The sequence below is a fragment of the Carcharhinus amblyrhynchos genome, chromosome 2 (genome assembly GCF_965287045.1).
Source record: "Carcharhinus amblyrhynchos chromosome 2, sCarAmb.v2.hapA, whole genome shotgun sequence".
NCBI lineage: Eukaryota > Metazoa > Chordata > Chondrichthyes > Carcharhiniformes > Carcharhinidae > Carcharhinus > Carcharhinus amblyrhynchos.
In genome coordinates, this window is record NC_137325.1 from 32,146,627 (window position 1) to 32,164,219 (window position 17,593).

The 17,593-nt window shown below is 40.9% G+C and overlaps 1 protein-coding gene across 1 annotated transcript in view; it reads left to right on the forward strand.

The window, feature by feature from the left end:
* Window positions 1–17,236, forward strand: part of nup153 (nucleoporin 153) — a 71,346-nt gene extending 54,110 nt beyond the window's left edge. Inside the window, exons 19-22 of the mRNA XM_080204119.1 lie at window positions 7,373–7,738; window positions 11,084–11,365; window positions 14,789–14,951; window positions 16,135–17,236. Of these exons, the coding sequence (XP_080060245.1) occupies window positions 7,373–7,738; window positions 11,084–11,365; window positions 14,789–14,951; window positions 16,135–16,228 (905 nt within the window). The 3' untranslated portion in view covers window positions 16,229–17,236. The remainder of the gene's footprint in view (window positions 1–7,372; window positions 7,739–11,083; window positions 11,366–14,788; window positions 14,952–16,134) is intronic.
* The last annotated feature ends 357 nt before the right edge of the window (window positions 17,237–17,593 follow it).

Genomic DNA, 17,593 nt, shown 5'->3' on the forward strand with positions numbered 1-17,593 from the left:
ATATCAGGCAACATCCTGGTAAACCTCCTCTGCACCCTCTCCAATGCCTCCACATCCTTCCTATAATGTGGGGACCAGAACTGTACACAATATTCCAAGTGCAGCCACACCAGAGTTTTGTACAGCTGCAACATGATGTTGCGGCTCCTAAATTCAATCCTCCTACCAATAAACGCCAAGACACCGTATGCCTTCCTAACAACCTTATCGACTTGATTTCCAACTTTCAGGGATCTATGCACATATACACCTAGATCCCTCTGTTTGTCAACACTATTCAGAGTCCTACCGTTAGCCCTATACTCTACACATCTGTTATTCCTGCCAAAGTGAATTACCTCACACTTTTCCGCATTAAACTCCATCGGCCACCTCTCGGCCCAGCTCTGCAACTTCTCCAAGTCTCTCTGTAAACTATGACACTCCTCTTCACTATCTACCACTCCTCTGGCTTTGGTGTCATCAGCAAATTTACTAATCCATCCTTCTATACCCTCATCCAGATCATTTATAAAAATTACAAACAGCAGTGGCCCCAAAACAGATCCCTGAGGCACACCACTTGTAACCAAACTCCATGACGAATACTTTCCATCAACCACCACCCTCTGTCTTCTATCAGCTAGCCAATTCCTGATCCAATTAACTAAATCACCCTCAATCCCATACATCTGCATTTTCTGCAGAAGCCTTCCATGAAGCTTTACTAAAGTCCATATATACCACGTCAGCTGCCTTACCTCCATCCACCTCTTTGGTCACTTTTTCAAAAAACTCAATAAGGTTAGCAAGGCACGACCTACCCTTCACAAAACCGTGCTGACTATCTCCAATCAATTCATTACTCTCTAAATAACTATAAATCCTATCCCTAATAATTTTTTCTAATACTTTGCCCACAACAGAAGTAAGACTCACCGGTCTATAATTCCCAGGGAAGTCTCTATTCCCCTTCTTAAACAATGGGACGACATTCGCTATCCTCCAGTCTTCTGGCACTATACCTGTGACCAACGACAACCTGAAGATCAGAGCCAGAGGCTCTGCAATCGCCTATCTTGCCTCCCAGAGAATCCTAGGGTAAATCCCGTCCGGCCCAGGGGACTTATCTATTTTCAAACCCTCAAGAATATCTAGCACATCCTCCTTATCTACTTCAATACTATCCAGTTTACAACCCTGTAACCCAGTGTTCTCCACAACTACATTTACGCCTCCCTGCGTGAATACCGAAGAGAAATATTTGTTCAGTGCCTCTCCAATCTCTTCCGGTTTCACACATAACTTCCCACTGCTGTCTCTGACTGGCCCTAATCTTGCCCTAACCAATCTTCTATTCTTAACATATCTAAAGAAAGCCTTAGGATTCTCCTTAATCCTATCAGCCAAAGTCTTCTCGTGTCCTCTTTTAGCTCTTCTTAACTCACTCTTTAACTCCCTCCTGGCTAATCTGTAGCTTTCCAGTGCACTACCTGAGCCCTCAAGCCTCATCCTGACATGAGCCTCCTTTTTCCTTTTAATCAGCCAATCAACTTTTTTAGTGCACCACGGTTCCCTTGTTTGACCATTTCCTCCTTGCCTGACAGGGACATACTTATCAAGGACTCGCAGTAGCTGCTCCTTGAATAAACTCCACATTTCGGATGTTCCCAGCCCCTGTAGTTTCCTAGTCCAACCTATGCTCCCTAATTCTCTCCTAATAGCCTCATAATTACTCTTCCCCCAGCTATAACTACTGCCCCTAGGTTCATGCCTATCCCTTTCCATCACTAAGGTGAACGTAACCGAATTGTGGTCACTATCTCCAAAATGCTCACCAACTTCCAAGTCTAACACCTGGTCTGGCTCATTTCTCAGCACCAAATCCAATATAGCCTCACCTCTAGTTGGCCTATCTACATACTGAGTCAAAAAACCTTCCTGCACGCTTTGTGTAAAAACTGACCCCTCTAACGAGCTAGAGCTATAGCTATTCCAATCAATATTAGTAAAGTTAAAGTCTCCCATAACAATTACCCTATTACTTTCACTCCTGTCCAGGATCGTCCCTGCAATCCTTTCCTCTACCTCTAGAATTTTTAGGAGGTCTATAAAAGACTCCCAACAGGGTGACCTCTCCTCTCCTATTTCTAATCTCAGCCCATACTACCTCAACAGACAAGTCCTCATCAAACTTCTTTTCTCTCACTGTGATACAGTCCTTGACTAATAATGCTACTCCTCCCCCCCCTTCTACCTCCTTCTCTACTCCGACTGAAGCATTTGAATCCCGGAACCTGCAACAACCATTCCTGTCCCTGCTCTATCCACGTCTCTGAGATGGCCACAACATCAAAGTTCCAGGTACTGATCCACGCTGCAAGTTCATCCACCTTATTGCGAATACTCCTCGCATTAAAGTATACGCATTTCAAACCATGCTCTACTCCACCCCCACGATGCCGTGCTTTACAGTCCTCATCTATGACCCCCTCAATTTCATCCCTGCTCCTCAGGATCCCCCCCCCCCCCCCCCCGAATCAGTTTAAACCCCCCTGCATAGCCTTTGCAAATTTTCCCCCCCAAGATATTGGTTCCCCTCTGATTCAGGTGTAGACCATCACTCTTGTAGAGGTCCCACCTACCCCAGAATGAGCCCCAATTGTTCAAGAACCTGAACCCCTCCCTCCTGCACCAACCCCTCAGCCACGAGTTCAAACTTTCCCTCTCTCTGTTCTTCTCTAAACTATCCTGTGGCACAGGCAAGAGTCCCGAGATAACCACTCTGATTGATTTGGCCCCAAGTTTCCACCCCAACTCCATAAATTTCTGTTTAATATCCTTTTCCCCCCCTATGTCATGTGTCCCCACATGAACTATGACTTGGGGCTGACTCCCCTCTCCCTTAAAAGTCTTGAACACCCGCTGTGAAACATCCCAGACCCCAGCCCCTGGGAGGCAACACAACAGCCCTGAGCCCCTTTCATTACTGTTGACTCTCCTATCTGTCCCCCTAACTATGGAGTCCCCAATCACCAGGCCCAATCTTTTACTTCCCCTACTCACCTGAGCCTTCACAGCAGGCTCACCTCCAGAGCCCTGCTCCCTTTGGCTATCTCCAGTTGATTCTTCCTCAACTGTAGCCTCCAGGACAGAAAACTTATTTTGGAGGGGAACAGCCCTGGGGGATTGTCTCCCCGATTGCTTCTTACCCCTCTTCCTAGCAGTTACCCAAGACTCATTTTTAGGAGTGACTATCTCTTTGTAACTCCTGTCAATGTCCGCCTCAACCTCCCGAATTATCTGGAGTTCCTCCAATTCCAGCTCCAGATCCTTAACACACTCCTCTAGGAGCTGCAAGTGTACACACTTCCTGCAGGTAAAATCAGCAGGAACACTACTGGTGTCCCTCATCTCGTACATACCGCAGGAGGTGCAGCTTACTGCCTGAACCGCCATCTCTGAAACAATTTCCAGGAGGGAAAAAAAAACTTCCCACACACTTATTATTAGGTTAGAGGAGGGGGGAGGGTGGGATACTCTACCTCTGTAGAGGATCGGGTATCCTCTCTGTACCAATTTATAGGGTCAGAGAGACAAAAAAAACTACAACCACCGGTAAGCCTCCTAATGACGACTAGCGGTTACCAGCTAATTTAAAAAAAAGGTACAGAAAAAACCACCACTGCTCGCAACTTTAACTAAAAAGAAAAGGTTAAAAATTTACCTTAATCTCGACCACCACACTCGCCCAAATCACTGCCTCTCCGTGCTGCTCCACAGGAACAATGAGGAACAATTATAGGTGAAACGCCATCTATCATTGGGAATATGTTAAGAGTCCCTTACAAAGGATGCAAGAGCAGAGTATTTCAAAATGCATAATATAATCAAGCAGAGTTAGCATGAGTTCATGAAGGAGAAATCACGCTGAACAAGTTAATTAGAATTCTTGAGGTGGTAATAAGCAAAAAAGATAAAGGGAACCAGTGAATGAATATACTTGGATTTCAAAAAAATGTTTAATATACTGCACAAAAAGCAGCTAAAAAAGATAAGAACCCGTGATGTTGGGGGTAGTATATTGGCATGGATAAAGGATTGGCTAACTGGACAGTGATATTTTCAGGATGACAACCTGTAACTAGTGGAGTGCCACAGGGATCTGTGGTGGGACACTATTTACAATATAAATGATCTGAAGAAAGGAAGTGAATGTACTATTGCCATGTTTGCAGATGAAGGTGGGAAGGTAAATGATGAGGATGACATAGTGGGACTTTATAGCGTTGCTCATTCCAAAACAACAAAATCCCACTTGAGGTCAGTAGACCCTTTCATGGTCCCTCCCTCACCCACTCTGATTCCTGTGGCAGGTGAGAGTAAAATTCCAGCCAGAGTGTCTACAGAGGAGTATGGATAGGTTAAGTGAGTGGGCAGAAACTCAGCAGATGAAACATAATATAGGAAGATGTGACGTTATGCACTTTGGTAAATGAACTGAATATTATTTAAATGGAGGAAGACTGCAAAAAGCTGCAGCACAGAGGGATTTAGGAATCTTCATACATAAATCACAAAAAGCTAGCGTGCAAGTGCAGCAGGTAATAGGGAAGGCAAATGAAATGTTGCCCTTTATTTCAAAGGAATGGAATATAAAAATAGGGAAGTCTTACAAAAACTATACAAGGCCACTAGTTGGACCACACCTGGAATACTGAACAATTTTTGCCCTTTTTTTGAAGGAAAGTTGTACTGGCATTGGAGCCAGTTCAGAGAAAGTTCACTCCTCTAGTGAATCCTGAGTATAGAGAGATTCCCTTAAGAGGTTGAATAGGTGAGCCTGTACTCTTTGGAGATAAGAAGGATGAGAGGTTACCTTATTGAAACATACAGGATTCTTAAGGAGCTTGACAGGGTAGCTGCTGATAGGTGGTTTTTCCTTGTGGGAGAGTCTCAGACCAGAGGGCATAATGTCATATTATTTAAGACTAAGGTGAGGAGGAATTTATTCTGTCGTGAGTCTGTGGAATTCTTTACTGTAGAGACTGGATCATTAAGCACGTTCAAGGCTGAGATAGATTGTTAATTAGTAACGGAATCAAGGATAATGGGTATAAGCTGAGAAAGTGGAGTTTACATCCCTGATCAGTCATGATTTCATTGAATGACAGAGCAGACTCGATGAACCAAATGCCTGCTTCTGCTCCTATGTCTTGTGGCATTGTGCATGTTTCACCTCCATACCACCCTGTAGCTGCTTACTAAACCCTGTGTCCTTTTACTTTTACTTTTTATTACCCCTGCCACTATGTTTTTGGTCCTATTTTACTCAATATTTCTCAAGAAATAACGAATTTCAAAAAAGCTTGGAATACAGGGTATGGGCCAAGGAAGAGCTGGTTAGATTTTGACAAAGGTGCAGATTTGTATCTTGGAATTTTTTTAAAGGATCCATAAGTTAGACCATGGGGCGAAACTGAGATTTTGTTGTAATGTTGAGAGTTGTTTTATTTAGAATGTTCTTGCTCATTTTAGTTTGTTATAGACTGTCTAAGCTGCTATCAAAATGAGTAGAGTTTTCAGAGCAGGTTAGATGTGGTATGGCCTGAAGTTGTATCAGTGAGATGGAAGCTCTTCATAAAGAGAGTTCAGCTTTGCAGTTAAAGCATCAAAAAGGCAGGACAAAGCCTCCAAAGAGCTGACTAATTATAATGTTGAGTTAACATAATGTAGGAGAAGTATATATAATCTTCTAGGCACCCTTTTTTTACTTGTTTAATCTGTTGCCCTTTTGTGGTACCTTTTTATTTTCCTTGCTCTAAGCATTTTACTTAGCCTATCTGACATTAAGCAACAGTTATGAACTTTGTTTCTTAAAATTTTTTGTATATGAGAAAGTACATAATGGTCACAATTCCCCAAAAAATGACTGACAGAGTGCCACAATGGTTTAAAAAAAAACTGAAGCGACCCACGCTGGTCTGTCTGGCACGGACCAGACTGCAATCGTCCCACACTTGGTCATTTTTGGGAGCGCAGTGAGTTGCGTGCCAGTCCTGGGAGGATCAGGCAAGGCCTAAAGTTGCCAGTGAGCGCCATTTTGAGAGGACGCCCCAATCTCAGTGCACTGGGGGATATGGGAACATCAGCAGGATGTTTCCCTACTCCCCCTCCTGACACAGATCCCTGGCATTGGCGCCCTTCCAATGGATCCCCACTTCATGACCCCTGACATGCTAACCACTGTGCTACCGAGTGGCATGGTAGCACAGTGGTTAGACCTGCTGCTTCTCAGCTCCAGGAACCTGGATTTGATTCCCGGCTTGGGTTACTGTCTGTGTGGAGTTTGCACATTCTCCTCGTGTCTGCATGGGTTTCCTCCAGGTGCTCTGATTTCCTCCCACAGTCCAAAGATGTGCGGGTTAGGTTGATTGGCCGTGCTAAAAATTGCCCCTTAGTGTCCTGAGATGCGTAGATTAGAGGGATTAGTGGGTAAAATATGTGGGGATGTGGGTCTGGGGCCTGGGTGGAATTGTGTTTGGTGCAGATTTGATGAGCCGAATGGCCTCTTTCTGTACTGTAGGGTTTCCATGATTCTATGATATCGTCGCTGATACCCCCTGCCCTTAGTGATAGGCCCCACTTGGTTGCAATTGCTCTGGCACACTGGTACTGCCAGTGTGCCAGGCCTGGCAGAGGCCCCTTTCTGGGTGCCATCCAGTCTGTGCCTGTAGAAAGGGACCAGGTTGATTGAAACCGTTTGCCAGGCTTGAAATCTGTTTTTAGGCCTGCGTGCAATTTTCTGGGATTGGCGTGATCTGCACCAGGCACAGCAAGGCCGAAAAATCACTCCCAGGTGTCCGTACTGTTCCTTTTCGCATCCAGTCTGTAGATTTCTCCGATAATCTGTAGCATGAAGAGTTTCTTTTGCTGACTGGTGGCAGAGTATTATTGAGTCAAATTAAACTTCATCAATTTTTCATTCAGTTTTTGACTTAAGTTCTTAACTAAATTTAACAGCATATTTCTTTTCATCATTTTAATTGTTTAAAAACATCCTTGTTAATCTGGCTTTAACACTAAAGGTTTGTAAATGTAAATGATATGTATATGCATCTTGAGATCCTGCAGAAAATACTTCAGTCTTTTACAGATCAAGGTGATCATGTTTCCTGTTTAAACATTCAGTGCCTTGAGTACATTTACAAAATGTTCTTTCTATTTACACTTTGTGTGTTTCTGTTCTGATATCATTTTGACATTCAAAATGCATCATATGCATTTTGATGCATTCAAATAGTATAAGCAGCTTAGGAGCAATTGTGTAGAAATAGTTGCAATGGTTTTAAAAATTAATCTTAATTTTACTTCTTTCCCCTTCATGTTGTAGAACAAGGAGCTACAAAACCAGCTTTCAGCTTATTTGGCAACAATTCTTCCACATCTGCAGCAAATGCTGGGAATTCCACATCTTCCACCATATTTGGTAATTCTGCACTCTCAACAAACCCACCGTTTCTATTTGGACAGGCTAGCACCACTATGAGCAGTGCAAATCTTGGAAGCAGTTCTGAATCAACTGTTGCTGCAACCAAGCCATTTCTGTTTGGCTCACAGGACATTAAATCAACTGCCAGTACGTTGGGTGTAGGGGCCCCCGTTGTACCATTCTCATTTGGCTCAGCACCCAGCAATAACACTGCTACATCGTCTGTGTTTACATTTGGAGCTTCGACCACAACATCCAGTTCAACAGGTAAATCCTCCCATCATCAAGAGATTTGTATGAATACAGGAACGTAGTGGGCAACATGAAGATTGTTTTTATTTTATATAAAGGTAGTTGAATAATAAAACCAATCCAGTTTAAAAAAACTAAAAGGCGTTATGCTAGGTTTGCTTTTTTTTTGACGGACATTTACACAAAAAAAATTTGTGCGTACCTGCAAGGCAAGTTTACCTTTTTTTATTTTGTTTTTTTCACAGAGAAATAGTATCTCTGGATTTTTTAATCTCGTGCTCTTCCTCCGCTCCCCTTTTAAGATAGAATGATGAAGTAGGTTTACAGGGTTGAAGTGCATGCTATGTGGATTTCACTGGCAAGGCCAGTATTGGTTGCGAGTTTCTCATTGCCCTTGGTTTGCTCAGCTATTTCAGAGGATAGTTAAGAGTCAGTGACATTGCTGTGGATCAGGAGTCGCATGTAGGCCAAACCACATTCCCTCCCTAAAGGGACAGTAATGAAGCAAATAAGTTTTTATGACAATCGCCGAGGGTTTCATGGTCATTATTTCTGAGACTAATTTGCAATTCCAGATTTATTAAAAGAAAATCAAACTCCAAATGTAATTCAGAATTGCCACACTGTTCCTTCTAAGAATTAAAAATTGACAAGGTAGCATTATTATCTTTCAGCTACCTGCTATGTAGAATTTATTTGCACCTGGAATAATCCTAATAGTTGAAGCAGATGTTTCATGCCAGTCTCCACTATTGTCCAATGCAAAAGCTGGCAGTAGTTGAGTACCCACCAGCTAGAGGGAAAGCTGGTTTGTATCCAAACTTTGGAAAATTGAAATCTATTTGTTAATTACATAATATGGTTCAAAGCATGGTGTGGGAAGAAGAGGTTGTAATTTGTGGGGCACTGACCTTAGTACTTGGGAAAGAGTGAGCTAGTCCATTGGCCCCAGCCTGGTTCAAATACAGCTAATCCCAATGACCTGGCAATCGTATACCTAGGGCAACGAGCAGGGCTTCAAACAGGAGAATTCAGAAGAAGGGAGATTTAGAAATCCAAAGAGAAGAGTCAATGCAGCAGTACAGCATAGAAATGGGAATAAAGACAGATTGAGGAAAAAAATTAAACAAAAATTAAGGAACAAGGTTTTCCCAGTGAATAGAAATAAAAAAAAAATGACATTGAAGTATCTTATCTGAATGTACAAGGCATCTGCAATGAGATAAATGACCTAGTGGCACAGTGAGAAGTAAATGATTTAGATCTAATCACTATTACAAAGATATATGGTTACGAGTTGATCCACGTTGAGAAATAAATATTCCAGGGTGTGCACAATTTTGGCAAGATAGACAAAATGTCAGTGGAAGAGAGGTAACCCCCAATAGTAAAGGATGATATAATCAGGAAATTAGTGACGACAAGCTGTGGCTTCAGAAAATCATGAAGTAGAATCAGTATGGTGGCAAGTAAGAATAGGAAGAGTTAGAAAACACTGATTATAGTAATCTATAGACCCTCTATAGCAGTAGTGATGCCATTTGGCAGATCATTAAACAAGAAATTAATGGAACTTACAACAAAGGAAATGTAATAATTGTGAAAGATGTTGTCCTAATCCATATGAAGGTTAATCAAATTGGCAAGAATGGTCTGGAAGATGTGTTTGTAGAATGTTTTTGTGGCAATTTCTTGAAACAGTGTCTTGAAACCAGCTGGAGATTTATCAGAAATAAAGCAATCCTAGGTCATGCACTCTGTATTGAGAAAGGGTTAATTAATTAATTCAGACTAAAATATCCACTGGGAAATAATGACCATAATATCACTGAATTCAGTGTTAAATTTGAAAATGACATACTCCAGTCACAGACAAGAATTTTAAACTTAAAGCCAGTTACATAAATGTGAGGGGGGAACTGGCTAAGATTGATTGGTAAATAGAATAAACAGTATGAAGGTAAATGGGCAGTGGGAAATATTTAAAGAAACAATTCAAAATCGTTGACAAAAGTGCATTCCATCAAAAAACAAAAACTCAAGCAAGAAAGACCTATCTCTGGCTTACTCAGTAAGTTAATGATAATGTTAGATTAAAAGGTGAGGCTTGCAATGTTGCAAAACAGCAATTCTCAAGATTAAGAATGTTCAGAAACCATTAAACATTCCCAAATACCAGGGCCAAACGGCAAAATATAAAATGAGTAAATTAGCCAGAAACACAAAAGTAGATTGTGCAGACTTTGGTAAGTATAGATAAAGGGAGAGAGTAGCAGAAGTAAATTTTGGTCCCTCAGAAGCAGAGAGAGCAAAATTATCATGGATGGGTATTTAGTGTCTGTATTCACAATAGAAAACACGAGTCACGTGCCCCAAAAAGATAGTAACCTAGGGGCTAAACATGGTAAGAAAATAAAGGAAAATAATATTGGTAGAGTAAATGTATTGGAGAAACTTGTGTGACTAAAATCTAACATTCCTGAGACCTGATGACATACAAGGTTCTAAAAGAGTTAGTTAGGGATGGTGAATGTGCTGGCTATGATTTTCCAAAAGTCCTTGTATTCAGAAACATTCCCATTAGATTGGAAGTTGGCCATGTTGCATCACTTTTAAGAAAAGGGGGGAGAGAGAAGACAGTATGGGATATCAAATTTTGCTGATAACACCAAGCTAGGTAAGAAGATAAGCTTTGGGAAGGAAACAGGCTGCAAAGAGATCTAGATCGGTTAAGTAAGTGAGCAACAAGATGGAGAATAATATTGGGAAATGTGAAATATTCACTTCAGTTGTAAGAATAGAGCCAATATTTTTTTCAAAGATGTGAAACTGTAAGTTTTGATGTTCGAAGAAAAGACTGGATGTACTTGTAGAAGACACACAATTCACGTGCAGCTGAAGCAACTAGTTAGGGAGGCACATGGGATTGGAGATTTTAAAAAAAATTAAAAAGTTGTCTTACAACTGTACAGGGTTTTGGTGAAAACATATCTGGAGTAGTATGTGCAGTGTTGGAATCTACATTTTAAGAAAGGATGTACTTGCATTGGAGGTGGTGCAGTGAAGGTTCACTGAGTTGGTGTCTGGGATGAGAGGGTTGCCTTATGATAAGAGGCTGAACAATACCTTAAAGGTTTTTGGCCTTGGGGAATTAGGGATGTGAAACCCAAGATCAGCCATGATTGTGTTGAACGGCAGTTTAGGCTTGACAGGCCGTACAGTCTACTACTACTTCTTGTGTTCTTGTGTCCTAAAGTAAATTTATCTACTTTGGGTTAGTGCAAGAAAAAAAAGTTTAGTGTTCAAGTCAGTAACTACAAGATTTTTAATGGTGTTACTCACCATTTATTCTGTTTTCAGGTGGATCATCAAACCCTATCTTTGCATTTGGATCCAGTTCCACAGCTACAGCAAATCCACCTCCACCTTTTGGTAGCACACACACCCCTGTCCCTCTGTTTGGACAAAGCAGCAGTCAGCCATCTGCTGCCTTCGGTTCTTCTGGTGCTCCTACCTTTGCATTCTCAACTGGTTGTCAGCAACCTGCCTTTGGTACACAGTCTACTAATAGTCAACCATCTCTATTTGGAGGACAGTTACCCAATCCGCAATCTGCATTTGGTTCAACTTCATCTACCTCGAGTAAGTAAATCCTTGTTTCCATAAGGTGAACTTGTAAATTTGACCATTTCCAGTTTTTAAAATGTATTTTTCCATGGAATATGAGTATCATTGGCAAGGCCAGCATTTATTACCTATCCCTAGTTGCTCTTGAACTCTTACTGTAGGTCATTTCAGATAGCAGTTAAGGATCAACCATATTGCTTGGTTTTGGAGACACATGTAGGCCAGACTGAGTAAGAGAAGTTCCCCCAAATTTGGGAAAGTATATTGAATAGTGTGACAGTAAGCAAGCAGCTTTTAAACGTCACTTAAAATATTTTCTATAATTGTAATTCTCTGTATGTATCCAAAGAAATAGGTTTCAGGTGGTCTGCTGTGTGTACACAGAAGTTGGTTGTCATAACAGGGTTATTGCAACAAAAGCAATCTCCTCTGCTGGAAATGTTAGCAAATTAGTTAATTTTTAAATGGCTACCTAGGATTTGCTATAAAACTACACCTATGCTGCACCCAGGAAGAAAGGAGGGAAAATAAATTCCCACCCACTTAGTTATTAGATGCCTGGCAGCTTATCTACACTGCAAGAATAGTGTGTAATGTCAGACTGGATCCAGCAAGGTTGAGAATTGGCATCCGTTTTATAATTACTGTGTATTCCCCTCTGCTCAGACCTATCCTCGAGTTAACTGCCCGATAGCAGATCCAAACCACTCCCTCCATGGGTAGGGCAAAGAGGCAAATCCTGATTGATCCTACCCAGAAGGAGGATTGAACCCCGTGCTGCTAGCACCAATCTGATCCACACTGGCCCTCTTGCCAACTAAACTAACTGTCCCTTCTCCACCTTGGCAGGAAATCCAAGTTGCTTTGACAGCTGATACTTTTACATCTGTCATAGTCCGGAGCTGTGGAGAGTGATAGTGGAGGCTCCAATTTTCTTCCAACACGTGGCTGACCAGGAATATCTGCCATTGATTGTTGGAAGGGTTTATAAGTTGATGCTGAATCTGTTGACCATGTTATGAATCCACTTTCCTTGGTTATCAAGTCCTGGAGTCGGAATTGAACCTGGAACTCTGGCTCAGGCAGGGGCCTCCTCTATCATAAGAATACCTCAACGCCTACTAAGGGTGGACAATGTAGTGTTATGCTTTCTAAGTATGGACATGGAACTTCAAGATAAATGGGACAGTCTGACCTGTAGGAAACTATTCAAGTCAGGAGTGTAATCGAATACTCTCCCCTTGCCTGGATGACTGCAGCTCCAACAAAACTCCAAGCTTGACACCATCTGGGACAAAGCTTGATTGGCACCTTATCCACAAACATTTGCTCTCTCTCCCCACAATGTAGCAGTGTGCTCTTAAAAGATGCACTGCAGCAGCTTACCAAGGCATCGTAGCACCTTCTAAACTCCTGACCACTACCATCTAGTAGTGCAAAGCAGCAGATTGATGGGAATACCACCACCTGCAAGTTCGCTGAGTCAAAATCTTGGGATTCCCTCCCTGACGGCCGTGTTGGTGTATCTACACCACATGGCCTGTGTTGGTTCAAGAATGCAGCTCGTCTCCACCTTCTCAAAGGCAATTAAGGGTGGCCAATGAATGCTGCCTTAGCCAGCAAAGTCCACATCTCACAGATGAATAAAAAATATAACCGTCAAAAACTAAAGCCTCATGAGGCAAAGTCGAATGCCGGTCAAACTTCCTGTTAAAAGATCGATTTAAAGAATAATTGCAAAGGTGTGCAGGTTAGGTGGATTGGCCAAGTTAAATTACCCCTTCATGTCCAGAGATGTTAGGGGGATTAGTGGGATTATGGGGAGAGGGCCTGGGTAAGATGTTGGGTTGGTGTGGACGCGATGGGCTGTACTATAAGGATTCTATGATTCCATGAAAAGAGGGAAGTGAAGAATACTGTATTTGAAAAGGAAATTCCACAGAGTATGACCAGGATAGCTGAACGCACAGTTGTTCTAGACAGGGTCGTTGCAATAAAGAGTTCTTTGAGTAAGTTAAAGGGCTGTTGTAAGTTACAACTATATTATAGGTTAAAAGCAAGCCTGAGTGGATTCGAGCACAAGGCTGAGTGTGAACGGTGGAAAGCCAGACAGGAGAACAGCAGGATGGTGAGGAATACAAGTGAGTGGTCGGAAATTACGTTTTGTGTGATTGAGTCAGTAGAGTCATGTGAGATGGCCACCCTCAGGTTCATGCTAAGAATATGCATTGGTGTTTGAGGAAGATGTTTCAAAGATCTTACAAAAGGGATACAGCAAAGTATGATAATCCCAAGAGATGATATCAGAGGAAAGAAACCAAGGTGTGTAAACTGACATATTAAACTGAAGCAGTAACTGTTATAAAGATAAGGATAATGCAGAAAAGGTGGTCATTGTTATAAAGCAAAGGTTGATTTCCGCCCCCCCTCCGCGCCCCAGAACTAAAACCCAAAACCCCCAAAGAGGAGTACTTTGCCTCAATCTCTTTAAAAAGTGTGTGAAGTGGTGTGACCTGCCCTTCAGCACCTCCTACTGGTTAAGTATGAAATAAATCCCTGACACTCTAAAATCAACATGTAATAATTTATTTATCCAATCTGGTACCTTCAAGATTCTAACGGCATGCTGTTCCAATAAATGTAATTCCGACTTATTAATGACAAAAAAAATTAATTACTCTAAGCTGCAACTAGGTTTTGTGACTTCTAGAATATTCTGGGGCCTCTCTGTTGATTCTTTCTTTTTCTTTGGTACCTTTTGCTATCTAGATGGGGCTTTGAGCTGCAGCAGGTGGCAGTTGCTCTCTTCCTTTTATCCCAGTGTTCCCCTTCATTCATACCTGTGATGACACATCAATATTTCCCACAATAGGATTGGCCCTAGGTTGTCAAAACCATCAGATTTAAATTTAATAGGTTTTTGGTATCTAAGTAACTAATTCAAATTGGCTGAGTTCAAAACATTGCTAACACTGCTGCTTGGCCTTTCAATACACGTTTGTCTGGGGCTCTATACTACTTGAATTTTTTTAACTCTTAAGCACAGACAAAGCACCACCTTTTGAAGGGACCATGCATTTTCTCTTTAGCATTTTACAAAGACCGCTCTATTCAACTTCGCAACAGTTTTTGTTGATTTTAAAAACAAAAATTGTTTCTAAACCAAAAAATTGGAAAGTTTGGCATGTGACCAAAGTAGAACAGTGAATTGTTCATTGATTACGTTCACACATCTTTAAGTGGTGAACTCATGAGACATTAGCTGAATGTCTAGGAATAATCTTTGACAGCCCATTTTACATTTGATGAATTACATTTGTACTGGAGTCAAAAGGAAAGGCATATCACTTCCAGGGACATCACCAGTAATCCAGAAACACCTTGTTGTAATGTGCCATCTGTTCAGAGATTATTTCTAAATTAACATGTATTCTGCAGGTAACAGTTTTCAGTTTGGAAACACTGGTCATGGTTTTAACTTCAATGCCACCAATTCATCAAATGAGGTATTTAAATTTGGATCATCTTCAACGGGAGCATCGCAGCAGCCTGCCCCCCCTGGTGGCTTCCAGTTCAACCCAGCCCCTGGATTCACTGTTGGGTAAGAATCTTCATGTGTGATATCAAGATGCTTCCCACTGAAATATTTGTTTTGTTAAGATTAGATGTTCAATGACTGGAAAGAAGATTTTGTCAAACAAAAGCTCTGGCATTGGAGAATGCATCTGGTTTAGATGTCTATCAGGAAAAAGTTATTTAATTCAAGCTTAATTGAAAGTTCTAGGGTGCTATCTGACGGCCTTGTCCTGCCCATTGTACCACCTCACATCATCAAACAATCGGATGAGAGGCAAAAAACCAGGTTTACACCTGGTTTCTTGCCTCCCCCAATTGTGTTAGCCTTGTTTTGCCAGCAAAGGGCACAAAGCCAATTTCAATATTAATGGCACAATTTGCATGTCTATAACTGTGCTAAGGGCACTGCTGATGGAGTGGGGCCTGAGTGGGTGTGGAACCTGGCAAGGGATGGAGCTGTGACAGTATGAGGATGGGGGAGAGGAGCTCCACAGGAAAGGGGAGAACTCTGCGTGGGTGTTTGTTTTGCAAGATCACACCTCTAGACTGCACTGCAAAGCAATTGTTGGATATCTCTAAATAAACTAACATTTGACTGGAAATAGATGTTAGTGTATAGAATATATGTGGATAATCAAGTATATCCTGTCTTTGACCGACTCCATTTCGAGTGAACTCCAAGGGAAGGTGTTGAGCAATCGGAGGGAAACTTGCCATCATTGATTACATTCACACATCTTTACGCAGTGAACTCATGAGACATTAGCAGAATGTCTAGGAATAATCTTTGTGACAGCCCATTTTACATTTGATGAATTACATTTGTACTGGGGTTCAGGCACCATCTAACAATGAATATTCATTGTCTTCAGCAAAAGAAAACGGGATTGTGCTGTTGAGTCTATCTAAGCACAAATCTAAATTTGAGTCTTTTTTAATTTTGAAAAACTTGCAATTTGAATCAACTGAAAGATACAAACATGCAGTTCTGTTCTGCTGTAGCAGTTTTAAGCAGCTGTTGGATTATTTTAAAGTCTACTGTTCAAGTGCACCAATAGATATTGTTTTGGAATATCAACAAGCATCAGTAAATGCGTGGCTTGGATAAACACACAGATATAGAACTACTTTCTATAAGTTGAGCTGATGTCTAATTTATTGATGCATAATTCACTAAATAATTTGAGTTTTGTTTTTCTTTTGAACAGCGTTGGCAGCACCAATCCCTTTTCTACGACATCTAGTGGCCGTTCAACTGTTACTGGTCGGAAGATAAAGACTGCTGTTAGACGCAAGAAGTAGTTTTCACAACTGTTTTTTTAAAAAAAAACAGCTAATTATTGAAAATGTATTTTCTATAAAGAGCTGGTGCCCTGCATTAATTGAATTGTACCTCCTTCTGGGCTTTATCAGATCTACCTAGGACCATTTGAACCTGCATATAATTGGTCGCTGCTTTTAGTTGCCTGGTGATGGGTGGACTGTAGATATTTTTGTGAGATCCCAGCAGTGTCATTAGTTAAAGACTTGGCATGGTCTGGCTACAAACAACCTGCAAAGTGAATGGCTTTGTATATTGATACCTCTTCATCTGCACCACTAGATATTGTTCATAACCCACCCAATTGTACTGAAAGGTTTGTACAGACTGTAGAGCATCAGTGAGAATAGGGACTGATAATTCTTCAAAGGTTTCATCACAGTATGTCTGGAGTATGTGAATGTGTAGATGTTAAATGGATGGCCTGTTGTGCACTGATGTTTTTGACTGCGGAATGATTGAAGAATCATACTTGGAGGACTTCAAATGAATTGTCTTCATTTCATAGAACATGTGCTTTTTAAATTCTGTTTATGCTTTTTTGACTTATTTCAATTTATTACAAACTATTATGTACATATCTTATGATTTTCGGTCAATTTACCATTCTTGGACAAAAACCCAAATCTGTGAACTTGAATTATTTTTTGTTATAGCGGTATGTTTTTCGTTCAGTATTGTCTATTAGAAGATTTTATTATGTAAATCTCATTATTCAAAGTTGCCTAATCCATTTAACATCCTTTCTGATTAAATAAAATTGGGAACTCTTTAAAGTTTGCGTATTGGCTTTTGTGATCCACTTTTGTTTGGACCAAAACAGTGTTGTACAAAGTATTAACTATATATTTTTATATTTGTTTAAATGGACTATGGTGACTTTGGATAATAAGGAGAACAATTTAATATTAAAGCCATGTTTATTACTGTATGATTAACAAAACCATGGGATAAACGCCATCAATAAAAATGAAGAAATAGTAAAATCATTTAATTTTGTTCAGAGTGCAAATCCTTTTTTTTAAAATCAGTCTTTTAATTCTTACCAGTCTTAATATACCATGCAGATTTAAACTTAGTGGACTCTTTCAGAACACTTCTGAAATGCATAGAATTTACAGCACAGAAACTGGCTATTTTGCCCAGCTAATGCTGGTATTTATACTCATGTTTAACCTATAGATGGCACAGTGGTTGTACTGCTGCTCTTCACCAGGGACACAGGTTGATTCCTGGCTTGTGTCATTTGTCTGTGTGGAATCTGCATGTTCTTCGTGTCTGTGCAGTTTTCCTCACAGTCTGAAAGATGTGCAGGTTTGAAGCATTGGTCATCCTAAATTTTCCCT